Raw genomic sequence first — 17,669 nt, forward strand, 5'->3', positions numbered from 1 at the left:
TTCAAAGATTTTTTTTTTAATCATACGATTTTTCAAAAACTTCTGAAAATCTGTGGGTTTACAAAGTTGTTTGGAATCAAAATAAACTTATCTTTTAATTCCATTTCCCACAAACTTTTTTAAGTAGTTAGGGAAGAACACTGATGTTTGCACTTTAAGTTTCTTAAGTTTATTTTACTTAATTCTGGGGTAGACAAAATAGTGTATCTTCAAAGTGAAAGGCGTTGGCATTGTGTCGGTTTTGAGTGTCCTTGTTGGCATCAATGACATAAAAAAGGGAGAACACTGGGCAGCTCAAATACCAGTATATTCTTCTTTTTCTTTTCCTTTCTTTTTTTTTGGTAATGTGCAGACACCACACGTTCACGAAAACTTCATGAAAGCCAACACCACCACTTGGAATCATTTTGCAGCAGTAAGAATAAACTTGAATAATAAACAGATTCCCATAAGAGAGAGTTTTTCCCCTTGCAATGTACAGAGGTTGCCTATGGGATGAACCCTGGATTCCCTGGGCAGCTTCCTTAAAAGCCTATAGGATGGAATAGAGACCCTTCCTCAAAACACCAAAATAGTGCCTGTGTAGGACCACTCTATGTGTGGTGCCTGCAGCTTGCCATTTCGTCCAGGTTGCAGGTTTCCGTAGCAAATAGGGGATGCCCAAGTGCAGAAGGATAAAAGAGGGCCTGTGGCTTCCTAACAGAGTCTAGGAGATGCTCACCACTTTCCAGTGGTGCTGCTTCCCCGCCAGACTCCTGACATGGGCTCCAGAAACCATCCTTGGGGTAACTCATAATGAGGATGGGGACAATTTCCAGAAAATAGTCCTAATCCAAGGACATTTTAGCTCTCTGATAGAGGAATCTTTACAGATTGAACTTCTGTTGCTGAAAAATCCTAAATGCTCCCCAAAGTTAAAACTTTTTGATAACTGACACAATGCCACAAGTAGGAAATGCCACAGCTGCCCTCAACGAGTGGGTCACAGGTGGTTGATGGATAGGAAGTTCCCTTCAGGCCATGTTTATAAAGTATAAATGAAACATGCGTGAGTTTCATGTTAGACTTGGGTTTGGTCCTTCAAGATATCTCTTTATTAATATATATGCAAATATTCTAAAATTCAACAAAATCCCAGAATATGAAACACTGATGTCAGGCAGTGTGGATAAGAGACACCCAACTTGTATTTGACATCCATCTGTTTCAAAGACAACTAACCTTATTTTTGTTTTTATCTAGTCCATTAATATTTTATTTCTCAAGAATAGTATATTTAATTAGCCATATGCTGTAAGTTCATCTACAGTTCAGCCTTTTTTAAAGAAACCACAGATGTGTGGAAATGAGCTGTGTGTGTGCCATGGTGGTGGGAGGGAGTGGTTTTCATCTGATATGCATCAATTGGATAATTTTGAGTAGACAAGACTACTGTTAATATTTATTTTTAAAAAGTTTTTAAGGTTATGTATTTGAAAGAGGGATTGAGGAGCAAGACAGGCAGAGTTTCCATTCCCTGGTTCCTGCCTCTAAAAGCCTGCAGTAGCTGGGACTGGACCAACTCCAAGTCTAGAGGCAGAACTCAGTCCAGGTCTTGGGTGTCAGGGACCCAAGTACTTGAGCTGTAGCTTCCCAGGAAGTTGACGTGGGATTCTGGTATGGGGTGTGGATGTCTCAGAGTTATCTTCACACCTGCACCCACCATCTTCACCTACATCCACTTTTTGTGGCTTCCGAAATATGCAGCCTGCATTAGAGCGAGTGCAAGGCTCCACTTTCCCTTAGTGTGTAAAATACATTCACATGGAAGTCACGGGTCCTGCAGCATTCAGAGTACAAAGGAGCAGGATTAGACAGGTGCCCTGCCCTGGCCTGCCATGGCTTGGGGGAGGGATGAATTCAGGAAGGTAAGTCTTCCTGGTGTTCCTAGTTGTGCTTGCAGAGCGACAGTCCACTAAAAAAAAGTCTTTCTGTAAGGATGAGTACAATGTATGTTTCACACCCTAAAGATCTCACGGTTGTTTTACCAATAGCTTTGTGCAGCTCCTTTTTTTTTTTTTTTTTGCCTCCTGGTACCCTTGTTATCCATCTTGGCTGCCCCCAGAGGCCGCCTGCTTTGCTTGGTCTGCTAGGTCATGTGTGCAAATTTGAGAGCAACTCGTTTTATTTTGTTCAGCATCCTAACAGCATAATGTAACCGCATCATGGCGTTTCTAGTTACAGCATTGACCTCCACCCCTTACCCCTCCCGGCATTTGAATACATTAACATCACTGTAGCATTTTAATTTAATTAACACTGTTTATAATCCTCTTGGGAAAATCCTTATCCCCCTGCTCCTTGCAGTGTGAAAAGAAAGCACCTCTGGTTCCACTTGGCGATTTCTCTGGAGGAGAAGGAGGTGCAGGCTGTCTCCCTCACCCATTCTCCTCCTTTGTTGGGGGTGGGACCAGAGAAGCAGCTGGGAGAAAAGAGCATTTCCCTTTATTGGGAAAATTGGGTCTCAGTCCCCTTAATCCACTCTGGCTGTGGGTATCCATCTGAAATAGCAGAGTTTGTTGGATGTCTCTAACTGTTCATACTCTGCTTAAGCGCCTCTGTAGATATGAAATGCATGGGTATCATAAGAGAATAAAAACAAAGGCCTGTGTGAGTCCCCCTGGAGAGTCACAAAGACAGGCAAAGTAGTTTAGTGTGTTGTATGGCATCCCAGCTGTGTGCTCGGTTCTCAGAAAGAGGCCACCCCGCAGGCCAGCGTCCTTCCTGGGGTCACCTGAGCGCTGTGCTGGCTGGCTGGCTGCTGAGCCGAGGTCACAGCAAGTGGGGAGTGGCTGCTGGCAGATGCCCAAGGTCCTAGAAGCTCGTTTTGCTTTTCCCCTGTCTTGGTCAGGATGACCTCTGTTCTGAGACTGCCAGGCTTCTTTCTTGAGCCTTTTCAAAGGCCCTTCACTTAGAGCGTTGGCTGTGGTGACCTTGGAGGGGGCAGAAGCTGTGATGCACCAGGATGGAGAAGTGCAGGTGTCCTGATGGCTTGCTCTCTAGCCCTCTAGCTCTAGGCTGCATTGTCCTAGTGCACCCAGAATGGCTTGCGAGGGAAGGCATCAGTCACCTAGCAACGGTACCGGGTCAACATTCCCATGGGGTCAGGAGCTATGTAGACCCAAAACTAAAAAGGAAGTACATCAAGGCCAAGGGCCCACGACAATGCTAATTTAGCAAGTTGGGTACAAGTGCTTTAGAGAGGATACAGAGCTTGATTGCTATCAGTCAGCTGCAGGGAGACGTTCTAGGAAATGAAGTACCTTCAGGTTTGAGAGCTGGCTTTACAGCTTGTCCTTGTTGGAGACGGAGGGGACGGGCTGGGGTAGCTGCTGGCTCTGGTGAGATTACATAGAGGGTCTTGGGAGTTTCTCCACCTATCTATTGGTGTCCCTTGTTTTGCATTCACGCCGGGCCATTGGGAGGCCATTCGGCCGTGCGCTGATTGCTTCACCCAGTTTCACTTCTGCAAAAACCCAAACTAAACAGAAAGCTGCTTCAGGGACTAAAGTTGATGGAAGATATCTGAACATGTGGTAAGATGTGAGGGAGGGTGTCAGATGAGGTGGCAGACGATGCAGAATTTGTTACAGCACACCATCTCTGAAATGGCTTAAGAGTCCATCTCACCCTGAAAAACCCCTAATCAGACGCTGTGTTTTTCATTTGTGTGTTTATGTATCTTGGCCCTTGTACACCCCCCAAGCAACCCCAAAACAGACACCAAAGAGCATAACTCATCCTTAGGACAGCATTGCTCATAGTGTGGGATGTTCGGTAAAGTTCAGGAAGCTTTTGCCCCTGGGTGACCTTGCTTGGGACATCTTGACTGTGGCAGAAATGAAATGTAGGGTTTATGTGCCTGCCGTTAATTAAGAAATCTACCAACAAATCTTGATTGGATATGTGTTTAAACAGAAAGATTCCCATGGCCTTCATGTTTCCTAGTGAATGCCTTAGGGAAGGTGTAGCAATTCTGTCCGGAAATTACAACAATATGTATAGATGCATTTGCAGTTGAAACTTCCAACCACAACCGCCAAACTTTCCAGGCTGTGAGCAGCAGAGCAGCTGTACTTTGGTTCCAAGACTGGGAGACTCCCATTCTTCTTAATGAACATTTGATGAGATATAAAAAATTTTTTAAACCCTTTTTCCAGACTAAACACCTACTTCACTTTCTTTAAAGATGTTCTTTTGTTCCTGATTTTTGTTTATGGAGTAGCATCTTCCTGGTCTTTTCTTTCTAACTTATTTTTGGAATTCATGTGTCCCACTTTGTTTTGTCCAGAAAAACCACTCACACACACAAAGTTATGTTTATGTATGGACTGAAACTCAAATTCATTGGTGTGCAGAACTAAGATGCAAATTGTGTTGCTGTGTTACTAAATACAGTAGTCGCTTTCTTGCTATTATGTGCAGTTTTTGGATTTAAAACTCGTAGTAATGCTTCCGATCCCATATCCAGTTTGTTTCAGTTCATCTAGAAAACACGATTTGTTTGAATTTAACCAATGGATCTACCAAAGCCCTCCCCATCTCCTAGTTGATTGATAAGTATCTTCTTTTAAATACTTTCCTTACCTTTGAGTCAAACTCTGAAGTTGTTAGGAGCGAAAGGCAATCTTGATTCAGCTGTAGAGCTGAAGGAATAAGGAAATTCCTGTTAGTATTACAGATCATTTCCTGCAGTTTAATGTTGGTTATAACGGGGAGTGGTTGTCCTTGCGCATAGCTCTTTTGTCCCCCGGCTAATTCTAGAACTTACCTTTTACACCATCATTTTCCACTCTGTGTGTTTAAGTCCCTCTGCTTGGATCTGAATATGAAGCCATATGGATGAGAAAATGTGATTTTAGTGTATTGGTGATATTAATATGGGACATAGAAACTAATTGTGGCAAGGATTGCCTGAGAACTTCTCTCCTGGACATATTTTTTCATCCCTTTATCCGTGTATCCCTCCACTTGACTACTGTGGTGCATACCCATTGACCTGAGTCCAAAGGAAAAGCCCATTTTCCATCTTCCCTGTGTCTTGTTCTAAATCCCAAACAAAGGATAAGCGTGTGCAGCTGGGGGAGAGCAGTCCAGTTGCTCCAGAATGCCCCAGCTCCGCTCCTCACAGATCTGGGTGATGTCACACTTTCATTCCAAGTTTTCATCGTCTCTTCCCCTCCCCTCTCCCTGCCCTTATTTTCAACAGCAGGAACGGATTTCATATACACCTCCAGAGAGCCCCGTGCCGAGTTACGCTTCCTCGACTCCGCTTCATGTTCCAGTGCCTCGAGCCCTCAGGATGGAGGAAGACGCGATCCGCCTGCCAGCGCACCTGCGTGAGTGTCTTCCACCTGGGCCGCCGTGGGGAAAGGGGAGGACAGGTGGACAGCCTGCTTGACCACAGGAGAGGCAGGCGGTGGGCTGCAAGTCAGAGAGGGCCGGTTCTGAGGTTTTCACGTGACTACACCTGCTGCTTTGGTGTTCTTGGCTGTCATCCCAAAATGGCTTTGGCAAGTTTGAGATTCTCAGAGCATTCTTCTCGTCCTGGTGATGACGTGTTAAGGAAAAAAAAAAAAAAAACAAAAGGACTCTGCTGGTGGGCAATATACGGCAGCATCAAACTCAGTCTTCTGTAGGGCACTGTGATTGTTCCGTTTCCAAACTTTTATCCTAAATCCCCTCTCCTGTTTCCTTTGATAAAACATTTTGATCAGTTTCTGAGCCAACTCACACCCTGCTTTGTTAGTTACACTTTTCCTTCTTTTATAAGACTTCGTTATTACCATCTTTCTCTTTTCCTTGTTGAGTATTTTTGTTCATTTTGTCATTTATTGATTGTTGTTGAAAGGCATGGAAACAGAAACACACACACAAAGATCTTCCAGCCACTGGCTCCCAACAGTCAGGGCTGCGTCAAGCCAAAGCTGGAAGCCTGAAACCAAATCTAGGTTTCCCAGACGGCAGGGATCCAAGTCCTCGAGGCGTCACCTGTTGCTTCCCAGCGTGCACGTTGGCATGCAGATGGATTGGGAGTGCAGCTGGGACTGGGCATGCGCACCAACGCTCTGGTCATTCTGCGCTTGGTGCAGCTGCCCTGGACAGGATTGCCCACTGAAGACCAAGGCGTGGGTTCCTTCTTGTTCTTTCCTGTTAGTTCAAGGGCTGAGATCCCTGTGGTGCTGCAGATGGGGGACGGGACTGGCTGGTCCCTTCTGCCCTCCAGTGAGGACAGCAGCAGGCAGTGAACCCGTGAGGAGTCCTCTTGTCCTTTGGCTTGCTCTGTCCATCAGCATGGACACAGTTGTTGCACACTATGGTCAATATCATCCTGGGTCCCGTGGGCAGGGGGTGGCAGGACCTGTAGGGGGACAGTTCTAGTCTGCCATCTTTTCCTTTGAGATAAGGACCTCGAAGCTGCCAGCGTCACAGCTGAAGGCCCTGGTGTCCTCAGTAAACCAGAGAGTGCTGACAGTGCTGGGGGACACAGAATCAGGAAGGAAAGGACGCCTAGCACATTTCCTGCCAGAGCCACGGTGTGCCCAGCATACCCATTTTACATACTCACACCACGTCCACAAAGGGTTAATTCACTGTCCAATACTATGCCAGGCACTTACTCCTCTAGGAACTGGATGTGTGTGTGGAGGGCGTGGGGTGGGGAGCAGAAATGAACAAAGCAGATGAAAATCCCTGCTCACAGGGAGCATAAATTTTAGTATGGAGAGAAAAACAAAGGTTGTGAAGATTCATCCCAAACAGGTAATGGTTCCTTTCCTGACCTTTTCTGCCTGTATTTTGTGACATTCTATAATGACATCCTGTCCCCTGACTGCCCTCTGGATGCCTCAGGCTCTGTGTCCAAAGCACTCCCTTTCCTGAGAGTTTATCATGGTCAAACAAGTGAGCAGACAGGGCCCACCACTGGGAATCGGGAGAGCTTCATCTGCAGTTACTCTGCTGTCATTGCGAGTCAGTCGTTGATTCTGTTTGCTAACACATACCCTGTGCTAGGACAGGAGTGGATCTAACCACCTTCCTGACTTTAGGAGATGTTCTCATCTAGGCAGCCTTCTCTGTTCTTGGCAGCGTGTCCTCCTTAGCAGCATGCACTTCTTGCTTGGGTAGACAGTTTGCTTGCTGAGCCATGTCTGTGCTGGTTACCAGCCCTTTCCTAGTGGCTGCCACGTGCCTAGCTCAGTCACAATCTTTTGTATTAGTTATGGGCTTGCCTTGTTCTGGGCACTGTGTGATACCCTTTATATAAAATATTCCATACCACTCTCACATGCATATAAGGTATGTCTTCATTTTATTTCAGTGTCAGAGCTTAAAGCATTTAAGTAATATTTTTTCCTTCCTTCCTTCCTTCCTTTCTCCCTCCCTCCCTCCCTTCCCTCCTTCCTTCCCTCCCTCTCTCCTTCCTTCCTTCCTTCCTTCCTCTTTTTTTTCTTTTTAAAATAACTCACTTGAAAGAAGTAAAGGGAGGCAGAGAGAAGCATCTTTCACCCGTCGTTCACTGTCCAGGTGGCCACAGTGGCCAGGGCTGGATCAGACTGAAGCTAGGTGCCAGGACCATCATCCAGGTCTCCCACTCAGTGTGGCACAGTTCCAGCACTTGGCCCATCTTCCACTACTTCCCCCAGTCTTTAGTAGGGAGCTACGTCAGAAGTGGACATGGAGCTGGTGTCCGTGTGGCACAGATGGCAGCGTTATGCAGCCACACCACAGTGCTGGCTCTTAGGTAACTTTTCAAGATTAGTCACAGAATTAATAAGCAGTAAGTCAAGATTTGAACTCACTTCTGTATGATTCTGTGATTTAGTCTGTTCTGACACTGTTTACGTGTGTGTTTTAATAACTGCTCTTGGAATGGATGCCGGAGTTCAGGGTAGACACGAAGCTGGTAGTCATGGAAGTGATTTGTGGCTGAAATCCCTTGTGATTGTTGCCCGATCTGTGCTTGATTGGTTTGCCTGTCATTTTTAGATGGCTGGATGGATCCCTACCTAGAGAGTTACTGGCAGTGGGACACGTTACTGCTGACCTTGGCATAGAATCGGAGTTGGGCCATGGGTTCAGGTTGGGATAATAGTTTTGCCTGGGTGCCTGCTCCTTGACAGTCTGGTGTTAATTCTTTTTTTTTTTTTTTTAAAGAGGGACCCATTGTTTTGGTATTTATTTGAGGGTGCTGAAAGGCAGGGAGAGACCAGCTGCTCCCTTCTGCTTGTTCACTCCTTGAATGCTGTGATTGGGGTGGACCAGGAGCTCAGTCCAGGTCTGCCACGTGGGTGGCAGGACCTCAATCATCTGAGTCACCATTGCTGTCTCCCGGGGTCTACATGAGCAGGAAGCTGGAGTCAGGCGCCAGTGCTGTCCTGAGCCCAGACACCGGGATGTGGGATGTGGGATCCTTACCCAGCATTGTCACCCCTGGGTGAAACACCTGTCCCTGTCTTAGGCTAGACAGCACTCTTGGGAAGTATGCCTGAGCCTTGTTGTGACACCGCTGCTGTCTAGCATCTGGAGGGACTCCTCCGAAGGTGAAACTTCCCAGGCCCTGCCCGGTTGCCCTCCATGGGGGCTCCCCAAACGGGGGCTGAGCTTCTGTGCTGTCTGTGCATGGACCACTCAGTGCTCACCACACATCTGGGAAGAGCCCACAGCCCCTGCAAGGCTCCCTCAGGCTGTGCCATCTGCGGGAAGACGCCTCCCCACTGAGTTTCCAAAGCGAAAAGAAAATAAATATTCTAACCAGGGAACTGGGTTATGGCTCTTTTAATCTGGGATTCCAGACGGTTCCCAGTGGAATGCTCATGGAAAGTACGGGGAAGAATCCGCGAGGCAAGACAGCAGCCGGACATTTATGGTATTGCTAGGTCGAAAGCATTCGGAGCTGCTTGTGTTAAAGAGACACTCAGCAGACTGGTATGCCTCCCTGCGGCTTCTTTTCAGCATTTATCACTGATCCCCAGATAAACCCTGTCTCTGTCTCTTAACTCTTTCTTCCTTCATTCTTTAATCAGAATACATCCTTGAGGAGGAGCTGGGGGATGGGCAAGGATCACAGTCCTCTGGATTCTTAAGGATTTCTCCATAGCCAACAAACTGGACGTGAACTGCAGCCAAGCCCGGCGCATTAGCTACCTTTTGTGAAGTAGAAAGTGATGCTTTTCTTTTTTAGTTGCTGGCGATAAAAGCAAAGTGATACATGTGGCAAGTGTTAAATACTGATGATGGGGCCTTCTGTAGCTGGTCAGGACAGGCCTGGCTTAGGTAAGACCAAGAGCCCTAAAGGAGGTCTCTGACTCTTTGCCCAAAGCAGAGTAGTGTCCTTCAGCAGCCCCAGAGCAGAAAGTGCCTGGTTACCAGGAACCAATGCACAAGGAGGTTTGTTAAGAGGATAACAAGGGCAACTTGGTACAGAATTGTTGATTTTGAAGGTTAAAAGCGTGGTGTTTATTTTCTTATTAGTGGTGAGCAAGAGAGATCCCCCACTAATTCACTTCCCGTATATCTGCGATAGTGGGAGCTTGGTCAGGCCGTGACCTGGAGGCTGGGACTCTCTGGCTGTCCCCCGTGGATGGCAGGGACCCAAGCACGTGAGCCATGCTCTGCCTACCAGGGCACACATTAGCAGACAGGCAGAATTGGGAGCAGAGCTAGGACCTGAACCCAGCTACTCAGATTTGGGATACAGGCATCCCAAGCTGGGTGTCAACCACTGCACCAAACACCCATTCCTCAAAAGGTATGCTCTACTTAAAAAAATTATCTGTGTATTTGAAACATGAGGGTTACAGAGATAGAAGGGACACACAGAGTTATCCATTCACTGCTTTACTCCCCAAATGGCCACAATGGTTAGAGCTGGGCCAGTCCAAAGGCAGGAGCTCTATCCAGATCTCCCGTGTGTGTGCAGGAGCCCAAGCAGTTGGGCCATCCTCCACTGCTTTCCCAGGCATATTAGCAGGAGGCTGGATTGGAAGTAGAGCAGCAGGCATTCACCCCAGTGCTCGCGTGAGATGCCAGTGCCCCAGCTGGTAGCTTTCCTCTGTATACTATGGTGGGGGCCCCCCAAAAGGTCAGTTCCTGAAAGGTGTGACATTAACACCCTTTTCATTAGAGCTTAAAAGCATTTGAAGAACAGCGCACTCTTTTTTAAAAGATTGGTTTAGTTTTATTAGAAAAGCAGACTTACACAGAGAAGATGTGAGTGTGGGAAAGATCTTCCATCTGCTGGTTCACTTCTTGGATGGTTTCAATGGCCGTAGCTGAGCCAATTCAAAGCCAGGAACAAGTCACTGGGAGACAGGCGCTTCTTCTGAGTCTCCCACATGGATGCAGGGCCCAAGGCTTTGGGGCATTCTCTGCTGCTTTTCCAGATCACTCTTGACCCTCAGGACAGAGAAGCGCTATGGCCTGAAGCTAGGCATGTTTGTCTCACCCCTCCCTAGGAGTCTTATAACTTGTGGGAGGGTCTTCTACTTTGTCTGCTCAAGGGCCACCTTTTAATAAGTATGTGGAATAGCAGGTACCTTGTGCTTGCTGGGACAGACCTGCCCTGTGCTTACCACAGCTCTCAGTCGCTTGGTCCCAACACTGGTGCCCTGACTGGCTCCCACACTATCAATGCCATGTGACCACACATGGATTTCCACTATTTATTTATTTAGCACCAAAATGAACTTACCTTTTAATTCCATCATCTACAACCTTTTAGAAGTACCCTTCTTGTATTTCAAATTTATGAAGTAGAATATAATTTCAATAATTAAATGTCATTATTTCAAGTTTCCTTGACACATTGCCAACAGAACGGGCATTTGGCGTAGCAGGTAAGTACCTGCTTAGGACGAGCGCATCCAGGAAAGGAGTGCTTGGGTTGGAGTCACAGTCCCTGATGCCAGCTACCCATAAGTAAGCATCCCAGGAAGTTAACAAGTGACAGCTCAAGTTTTAGGGTCCTTGCTACTTACAAGGAAGACCAGGCTGGAGTTCTGGACTCCTGACTCTGGTCTGGTTCAGCCCTTGCTGTTGCAGGCATTTGGAGAGTCCACTAGGAGATAGAAATTGCTCTCCCTGCCTTTCAAGTAAAAAGATGCCCATCATCCCACACGTGGTTGACTTAATCAGGCTGACCTTGTGCCATTTGCCTAAGGCCCTTGCCTACCAGCAGTGTGTGTTGAGCTCAAACTGCTGTGAATTGATATTTGAGAGTGGAAACCTCATACGCATTCACCAGATTTGGTAGTGTTGCAGTTTATGATATTGTGGTTTAATGAATAACCACAATAGATGCTTGGCATTTTCTAGAATCAGAACCCCACAAACAGTCCCGTGGCTCTCTTTCATTTCCTTGGGAATCTTTCGGAATTCTTACATTACTACTGCTGCGTGTGTGTGTTTAATCATTTAATTTGATGCCTGCCTTTGGAAGCTGCCTTGCTGCTTCACCACTTGGCTGTCTTGCATGCTCAGCAAGATAACTGGGTCTAAGAGTCACGTGACAAGCCGAGCTGTGTCACTATTAGGTAGAAGGCAGGGCTGCATCTCTCTCCAGGTTGGCTGGAGCAGCGGTTCTGTACTCTTGGAGTTGTGTTCCCAAAGAAAAGTAAACGGGGAACTAAGAGTGGTCATGGTATCTTTTTTGTTACGAACAACAACGTGGCCATATGTGTTATCTCCCTTAGCGGTGGCAGTCCTTGATGCAAGCGTTCCTTTTTTCTGTTTAAAGGATGAGGTGACGATGACTCAGATTGGCTACCTGAATTGTCTGGGCTCAGAGCTGGAAGTGCACAAAGGTGGCCTCAGCTGTGAGGCTGGGAGCAGGTGCGGCTCCAAGGATGCTGCTTGATCCCTGGTTTGTGCAGGCCAGCCTCCTCCCGCCAGCTGGCATGTCCCTCTGGGAGGATGCACGAGAGGCATCAGGTTTAAGAGCCTGTTCTAGATAGTTCTCTGAGCTTTGCTCACGGTCCTCTCTTTACACTCCTGTGAGCTCAGCTTGGAGTTTGTTTCATCTGTGCAACCTAAAGTGCCAAGGCTGGAAGTGAAGGCCTTGGCTCTGACAGTGATGCTCAGCCGGGCACCTGCATTCAGCAGTGTGGTCCAAGGGCTGACCTGCTGGCTGCTGGCGTGTCTGCTTCTCAAAACTTCTAAGTGGAAAGGCAGTTGTGACAGAAGGGACTTGGGTCCCAATATACCTAGGCTGCCTTTTCCTATTAGATGATTTAATTCCCCAAGACTCAAAATTTCTCTCTCCTCTCTCTTTTTACAGTTGGTTTATATACTTGAATAACATAGATCTCCATTCGCTGGTTCATTCCCCGCAGTGGCCACAAGAGCAGGAGCCTGGAACTTCATCTGGGTCTCCCCCAAGGATGGCAGGGACCCGAGTACTTTGTCTTCCATTGCCTTCCCAGATGAAGTGCCTTCCAAGGAGCTGGATGACAGTTAAGCTCTTAGGACACATCCCAGTGCTATGATACAGGATGTCGGTGTCACAGACAGCGGCTTAACCTGGTGTGCCACAATACCAACCACTTGACCAAGCTGAAGCAGGGAGTCTACTCTGAGCTCGCCTCTGCGTGTCAGGGATTCCCATGCCACCTGCTTAGGCCATTCAGGGATGAGCATCAACACAGAGCTGGATCAGAGGTGGAGCCAGTACTCAAACCCAGAGACTCTGGCAATGGGATGTGTCATGTGTCGCCTTAACGGCTCTACCAGCTCTTAGACTCAGATGTCTAGTCACACTCACTGACTATGGCTTCCTGCAGGTATTGAAGCTCATGAATGCATGACCTCTGGTACATAGCCTAGCACGGAGTGGCCAGGCTACTCCCTAGGGTGCCAGTGAATTGCTAATTTAGGAGTGCTTCCCATTTTCAGGGGCTAAAGGGAAGTGTACCTGATTCTGTTTCATTAAAGAAGGGCCCCAGGGTCCTGTCTGCAGGGTCTGCCTGTTTCCCCGACTGCGGCTGAGTTCCCCAAGTCACAGTGGAAGGCAGCTTTCCTTTCTGACTATCCCCTGTGCTTCCAAGAGCTCGGGGCCGCTCAGAATTCCTCCCCCCAGCACCTTTGCTCCAACACACCTCGGTCCCTCTGTTCGGGACTCTGTCTGTGTCTGCGTGGCCGTGCCTCAACCTATGCGTCTCCTTGCTCAGCCTCTCCCTCTCTCCCCCTAAGGCCTCTCAAACCCTCCCCTGTCCTGTCCTTCACTATTATCTGTGTTCCAAAAACAGCCTCACACACACAGCTGCCTGTGACGTGCGGTGACATCACCGGGCAGAGTTGAGGCAAGGACACAGGAACAAGATTGAATTCTCCGGTGGCGTCTGGACAGAGTGGTAATGAGTTCTCACAGAGTTGGCCAGCCCCTGGTATTGTAGAGGTTGCTCCCCGCATCCCCTGGTGGGCCTCCTTTACGGGTGCATGGACTTTGAGCATTTAGATGTTGGGAGGCGGTCTGTTTTGCCACAGTGCGTGTGTCTGTGCCCAGGGGCCTGGGGAGCTGCTCCAAACAGCATGCAGAGAGAGAGAGAGAGAGAGAGAGAGAGAGAGAGAGAGAGAGAAAATACAGCCCACAGCAGAGCAGCCAGGATGCTTTGGAAGGGAAATTTCCTTTTTGGGTTTGCTGTTGGAAAGAATTTCCGATGCAGGCAGACGTTAATTCCTAGCTCCGTGCTTCCTGATAAGGAAGCAGCTTCAATAAATGTAGCTATTTATAGATGTCTCGCTCTCTTTTTAATATATAACCAGAGGTTTATTGACCTTTCCTTTCACTTCGCATTTCATGCAGGGAGCTCTGTGTACATTTAAGGCAGCTCCTCTGGCCTGAACTCAGACAAAGTGACTCTGACCCGAGGGGTGGGGATGGGCAGAGGCGGGGGGCGGGAGTGGAGGACTAAGAATGGCACAGCTGCCTCCATGGTGTCCTGGGCTCCCGGTTTCCTTGGCACTCTGGAGTGATCGTTTGGAAGCTGTTGGCAGCCAGTTGTCCCTACCTGGCACTATGGTTTGTTTATGAGAGCCCCCAGATGCCTCAGTTTCTCCAGACCCGACTTTAAAACCTTATTTCCATTTCTCTTTTCTCTCTTCTCCTAGCTCCCTTTCTCATCGTTGTTGTCTTGTTAATTTTATTGGAAAGGCAGAGTGACAGAGAGGGAGAGACAGAGATCTTCCATCTGCTGGCTCCTTCCCCAAATGGCCATCACAGCTGGGGCTGAGTCAGGTCGAAGCCAAGAGGCTGGGATTTCACGCTGATCTCCCCACTTGGCTGGCAGGAGCTTTCCCACGTGCGTTAGTTGAGAAGAGGAGCAGGTGGGAATGCCGGCTCCAATATCAGGATGCTGGAGTCATGAGTGATCACTTACCCTGATGTGTCACAATGCCAGCCGCTGCTTGCTCCCCTTACACTTCCCTCAGCATCACCACCTTTGTGGTCTGCCTGGATGTGTTCCGGTTCTGCAGACGGAGATGTGCTGGTTCATAAGTTGCATGGTTAGTCCCACTTGCAGCTGTATGTAAAGGTATACTTCTATGAAGTTTATGGGAAAATGGACTTACAAGAAAAGTTGGTTTTGTTACAAAAGCAGAGTTGACTCATGCAGTTTTTAAAATAGGAAGCATTTTCTGTGAATATTTTGGACACTTGACGTGGATTTCATTCCCCACCCCCATCCCCATTTTCCCATGAACTTTCCGAATCACTCGAATAGGTGCTGGTGAATAGAGAAAAGATTCAATCTGAGGCAGGCTTGAAGCGTGCTTTCCTCCTTGTCCTTGTCACCCAGCCTTGGTTCAGCCTGAGTGCACAGGCATGATTCACTTCCCCAACAGCAGGTATCTCCCCTGTGCGCCTTCGTGGTAACCCACAGCAGCAGTGATTGTGGGAGCTTTGTCCTCAGGCTGTTCCACAAGTGAATTTTAGCAAGGACTTCTGGCTGTTGCGACGTTGTATTGCCATTGGGTGGCTTCTGGGTCTCAGCTGCCTATACTGTGCATGGTTGTTTGGGAGGGGATGGTGTGTGTGTGTGTGTGTGTGTGTGTGTGTGCAGGCAAGGGGGGGAGTATTCTTTTTTATGAATCTCAAGCAAGGATAGAGTGGGAACTGAGCGATTTTAACCAGCCCTGGCTCTCACCATGTGCCCACTGTAAATTCCCTAGTATAATTAGTCATCCCGCCCTGGTACTTCCTGCTTCCATCTTGGGTGGGTAGATTAAACCCCATTCTTTTGAAATTGGTCTCTGTGCTTCCTATAGAGCATGAATACTAATGAAGCCCTCAAGTAGGGCGCATGATTCCAGTAAGAGAGGTGCAAAAAGGGGCTGGCCATTGTCATGGTCTCTGATGCCAGCAGTCCATATGAGTCGTTCTTCAAGTCCCAGCTGTTGCACTTCTCATCCCACTTCGTACTAATGTGCCTAGGAAAGCAGCATGACTTCAGTGGGTGACTCCCAGGTCACTCTTGTGGGAGATCTAGATGAAATTCGAGACTCTTGGGTTCAGTTTGGCCCAGTCCCAGTTATTGAAGCCATTTGTGGAATGAACCAGCAAATGGAAGATCTCTCTCTCTCTCTCTCTCTCTCTCTCTCTCTCTCTCTCTCTGTCTCTCACTCTGCCTATTAAATAAGTAAATAGATCTTAAACAAGAGAAAGAGATGGCAGGTTAGAGGAATAGGTTGAGGATCTAGAACTGAAGATGCATGGTGGTTGGAGTTTGCATGCCTGGAAGTTAGAGTCTACCCATTCAGGGCAAGGCTAGGAACACTCTTCTAGAAGTTCCCTGGAGACTGAATTCTTTGTTCATAAGGTCAGGGCATTAACTGGAGTAGTGCACTGAGGAAGATGAAGGCTCATAAGGAGAGATGCTAGAATTGTTTTTCCAGGAAGGGAGTTGGCTAGGACAAATGTTAAAAGACATCGAATGACAATGCCTTCAGGAAAATTTCTGGAGTGTCGGTTCCTCTATGTAGTTCTAGTTTAGATGTAATGGTGTTAGGGTTTAATCTCCTCTTGCTTTTTTCAGGAGTGGCTTCTCTTGGTCAGTTTCGGGTTCTGGTTTTGCAGGAGGGGAGTTGATAACCGTGCCATGCCTGGCAGCCTATAGGAGCTGCCCTTCTGCTTAGGAGCCTTCTAAATGTGCTCACCATGCTGAGACCACTGCAGCGGTGATGAACGGAATAAATCCTAAGTCACAGCTGAGAGCTCTGATGAGGAGGAAGTCTGAGTCCAACCTTGAAGTGCCTGGGTCCAGTTCCCAGCTCTGGCTCCTGGCTCCTGGCTCCAGCTTTCTGCTGATGTAGGCCCTGAGAGGCAGCAAGGATGCTTGGTTGGTTGGATTCCTCTCACCCTCTCAGGAGACTGGTTGCCAGCTCTAGCTCAACCAAAGGCAGCCTCAGGTATCTGGAAGTGAACCAGCGGATAGGTACGTGGTCTGGGAGCCACGATTTGAGTCCACATCTCTTCCAAAAACCCAGACTTTTTTCTTTTCACTTCATCTTCTTGCTCCTTCAAAGTGTTGGGAAGGATGAAAGTTGGAAAAAAAAATGTAAACTAAATAGCCTGATGAAAAGAAAATGCTAAGAGGCTCCAGCATTGTGGCACAGTGGGTGTTAAGCCATTGCCTGAAAAGCCAGCAGCATCCTATTTGAGAGCTGGTTTCAGTCCCAGTTGTTCCACTTCTGATCCTGCTCCCTGCTCCTGCATCTTGGGAAAGCAGCAGAAGCTGGACCAAGTACGTGGCTCCCTGCCATCCACATGTTGTACCCGGAGGAATTCCAGGCTCCTGTCTTCAGCCTGGCCCAGCACTGGCCATTGTGACCATCTGGGTAGTGACACAGCATGCAGATAAATAATCAATCGATTTATCAGTCTCTCTCCCTCCTCTCTAGCTACGCCTATAGTCTTTTAAAATGTTTAATAAACTGCATGTCTGCACATACTATTAACGAGAGGGTCTAAAGGCATAAAATCAGAAACATAAATTATCTTTTGAAGTTGGAGAGAGATAAGATTTCAGATCCACTTTGATGGACACACTGTTAGCCGCCACAGTTTTCAGGTATCTGCACATTCTGGAATGTTAGGAACAATTAATTAGGAGAGTTAAGTGCAATCAAAAGATTTTCGATGGTACATGATTTTCTAGCTTCTCGAAAGAAGTGATGTGCTTCACAGATCATTATTAAACAGATGAGTGTGTTCTTGAGTTTACAAATGAACATGCTGAACATTCTGAGAATTGGGATAAGGTGCCGTGTTTCGGGAAACATGCCTGCTGTTATGTGTTTTAGCTGGCCCCCATGGCTTTGTGCCAGCACATGCTGTGACAGGTAGTAGAGCAAGAGCCTGGCCTTCCAGGGGGCAGTTTCCTGGGCTGTGGCCCCATGTGTTTCTTCCTGGAATTGTCCCCTCTCCTTGTGACAGTTCATCCCTTCTCCCAGGACTGTCAGGTGAAGTAGCCCGACTGTGATTCCTGTCATTGTTACTGACTCGACAGTCAGTTTCAGGTCTTGTTCGTGAGTATCTGGTTTGAGCTTCACTCCTAGTTTCCTGTGCTCCACGTCAGATCTCAGTGCAGAGGGGGATGTTTCCTTGACACGGACAGTTGTCCTCTGTCCTGGCT

The 17,669-nt window shown here is 47.7% G+C and overlaps 1 protein-coding gene across 2 annotated transcripts in view; it reads left to right on the forward strand.

Moving 5' to 3' along the window:
- The window catches only part of ETV6 (ETS variant transcription factor 6), a 233,133-nt gene that overhangs the window by 87,996 nt on the left and 127,468 nt on the right, over positions 1-17,669 (forward strand). The window contains exon 2 of one of the 2 annotated variants that reach the window (XM_040966920.1): positions 5,249-5,378. In XM_040966920.1, coding sequence (XP_040822854.1) covers positions 5,249-5,378 — 130 coding nt within the window. The remainder of the gene's footprint in view (positions 1-5,248; positions 5,379-17,669) is intronic. The other variant, XM_040966930.1, reaches the window with a different exon arrangement.

The sequence above is a fragment of the Ochotona curzoniae genome, unplaced genomic scaffold, assembly GCF_017591425.1.
Source record: "Ochotona curzoniae isolate NIBS_2020 unplaced genomic scaffold, NIBS_Ocur_1.0 contig_1482, whole genome shotgun sequence".
Lineage (NCBI taxonomy): Eukaryota > Metazoa > Chordata > Mammalia > Lagomorpha > Ochotonidae > Ochotona > Ochotona curzoniae.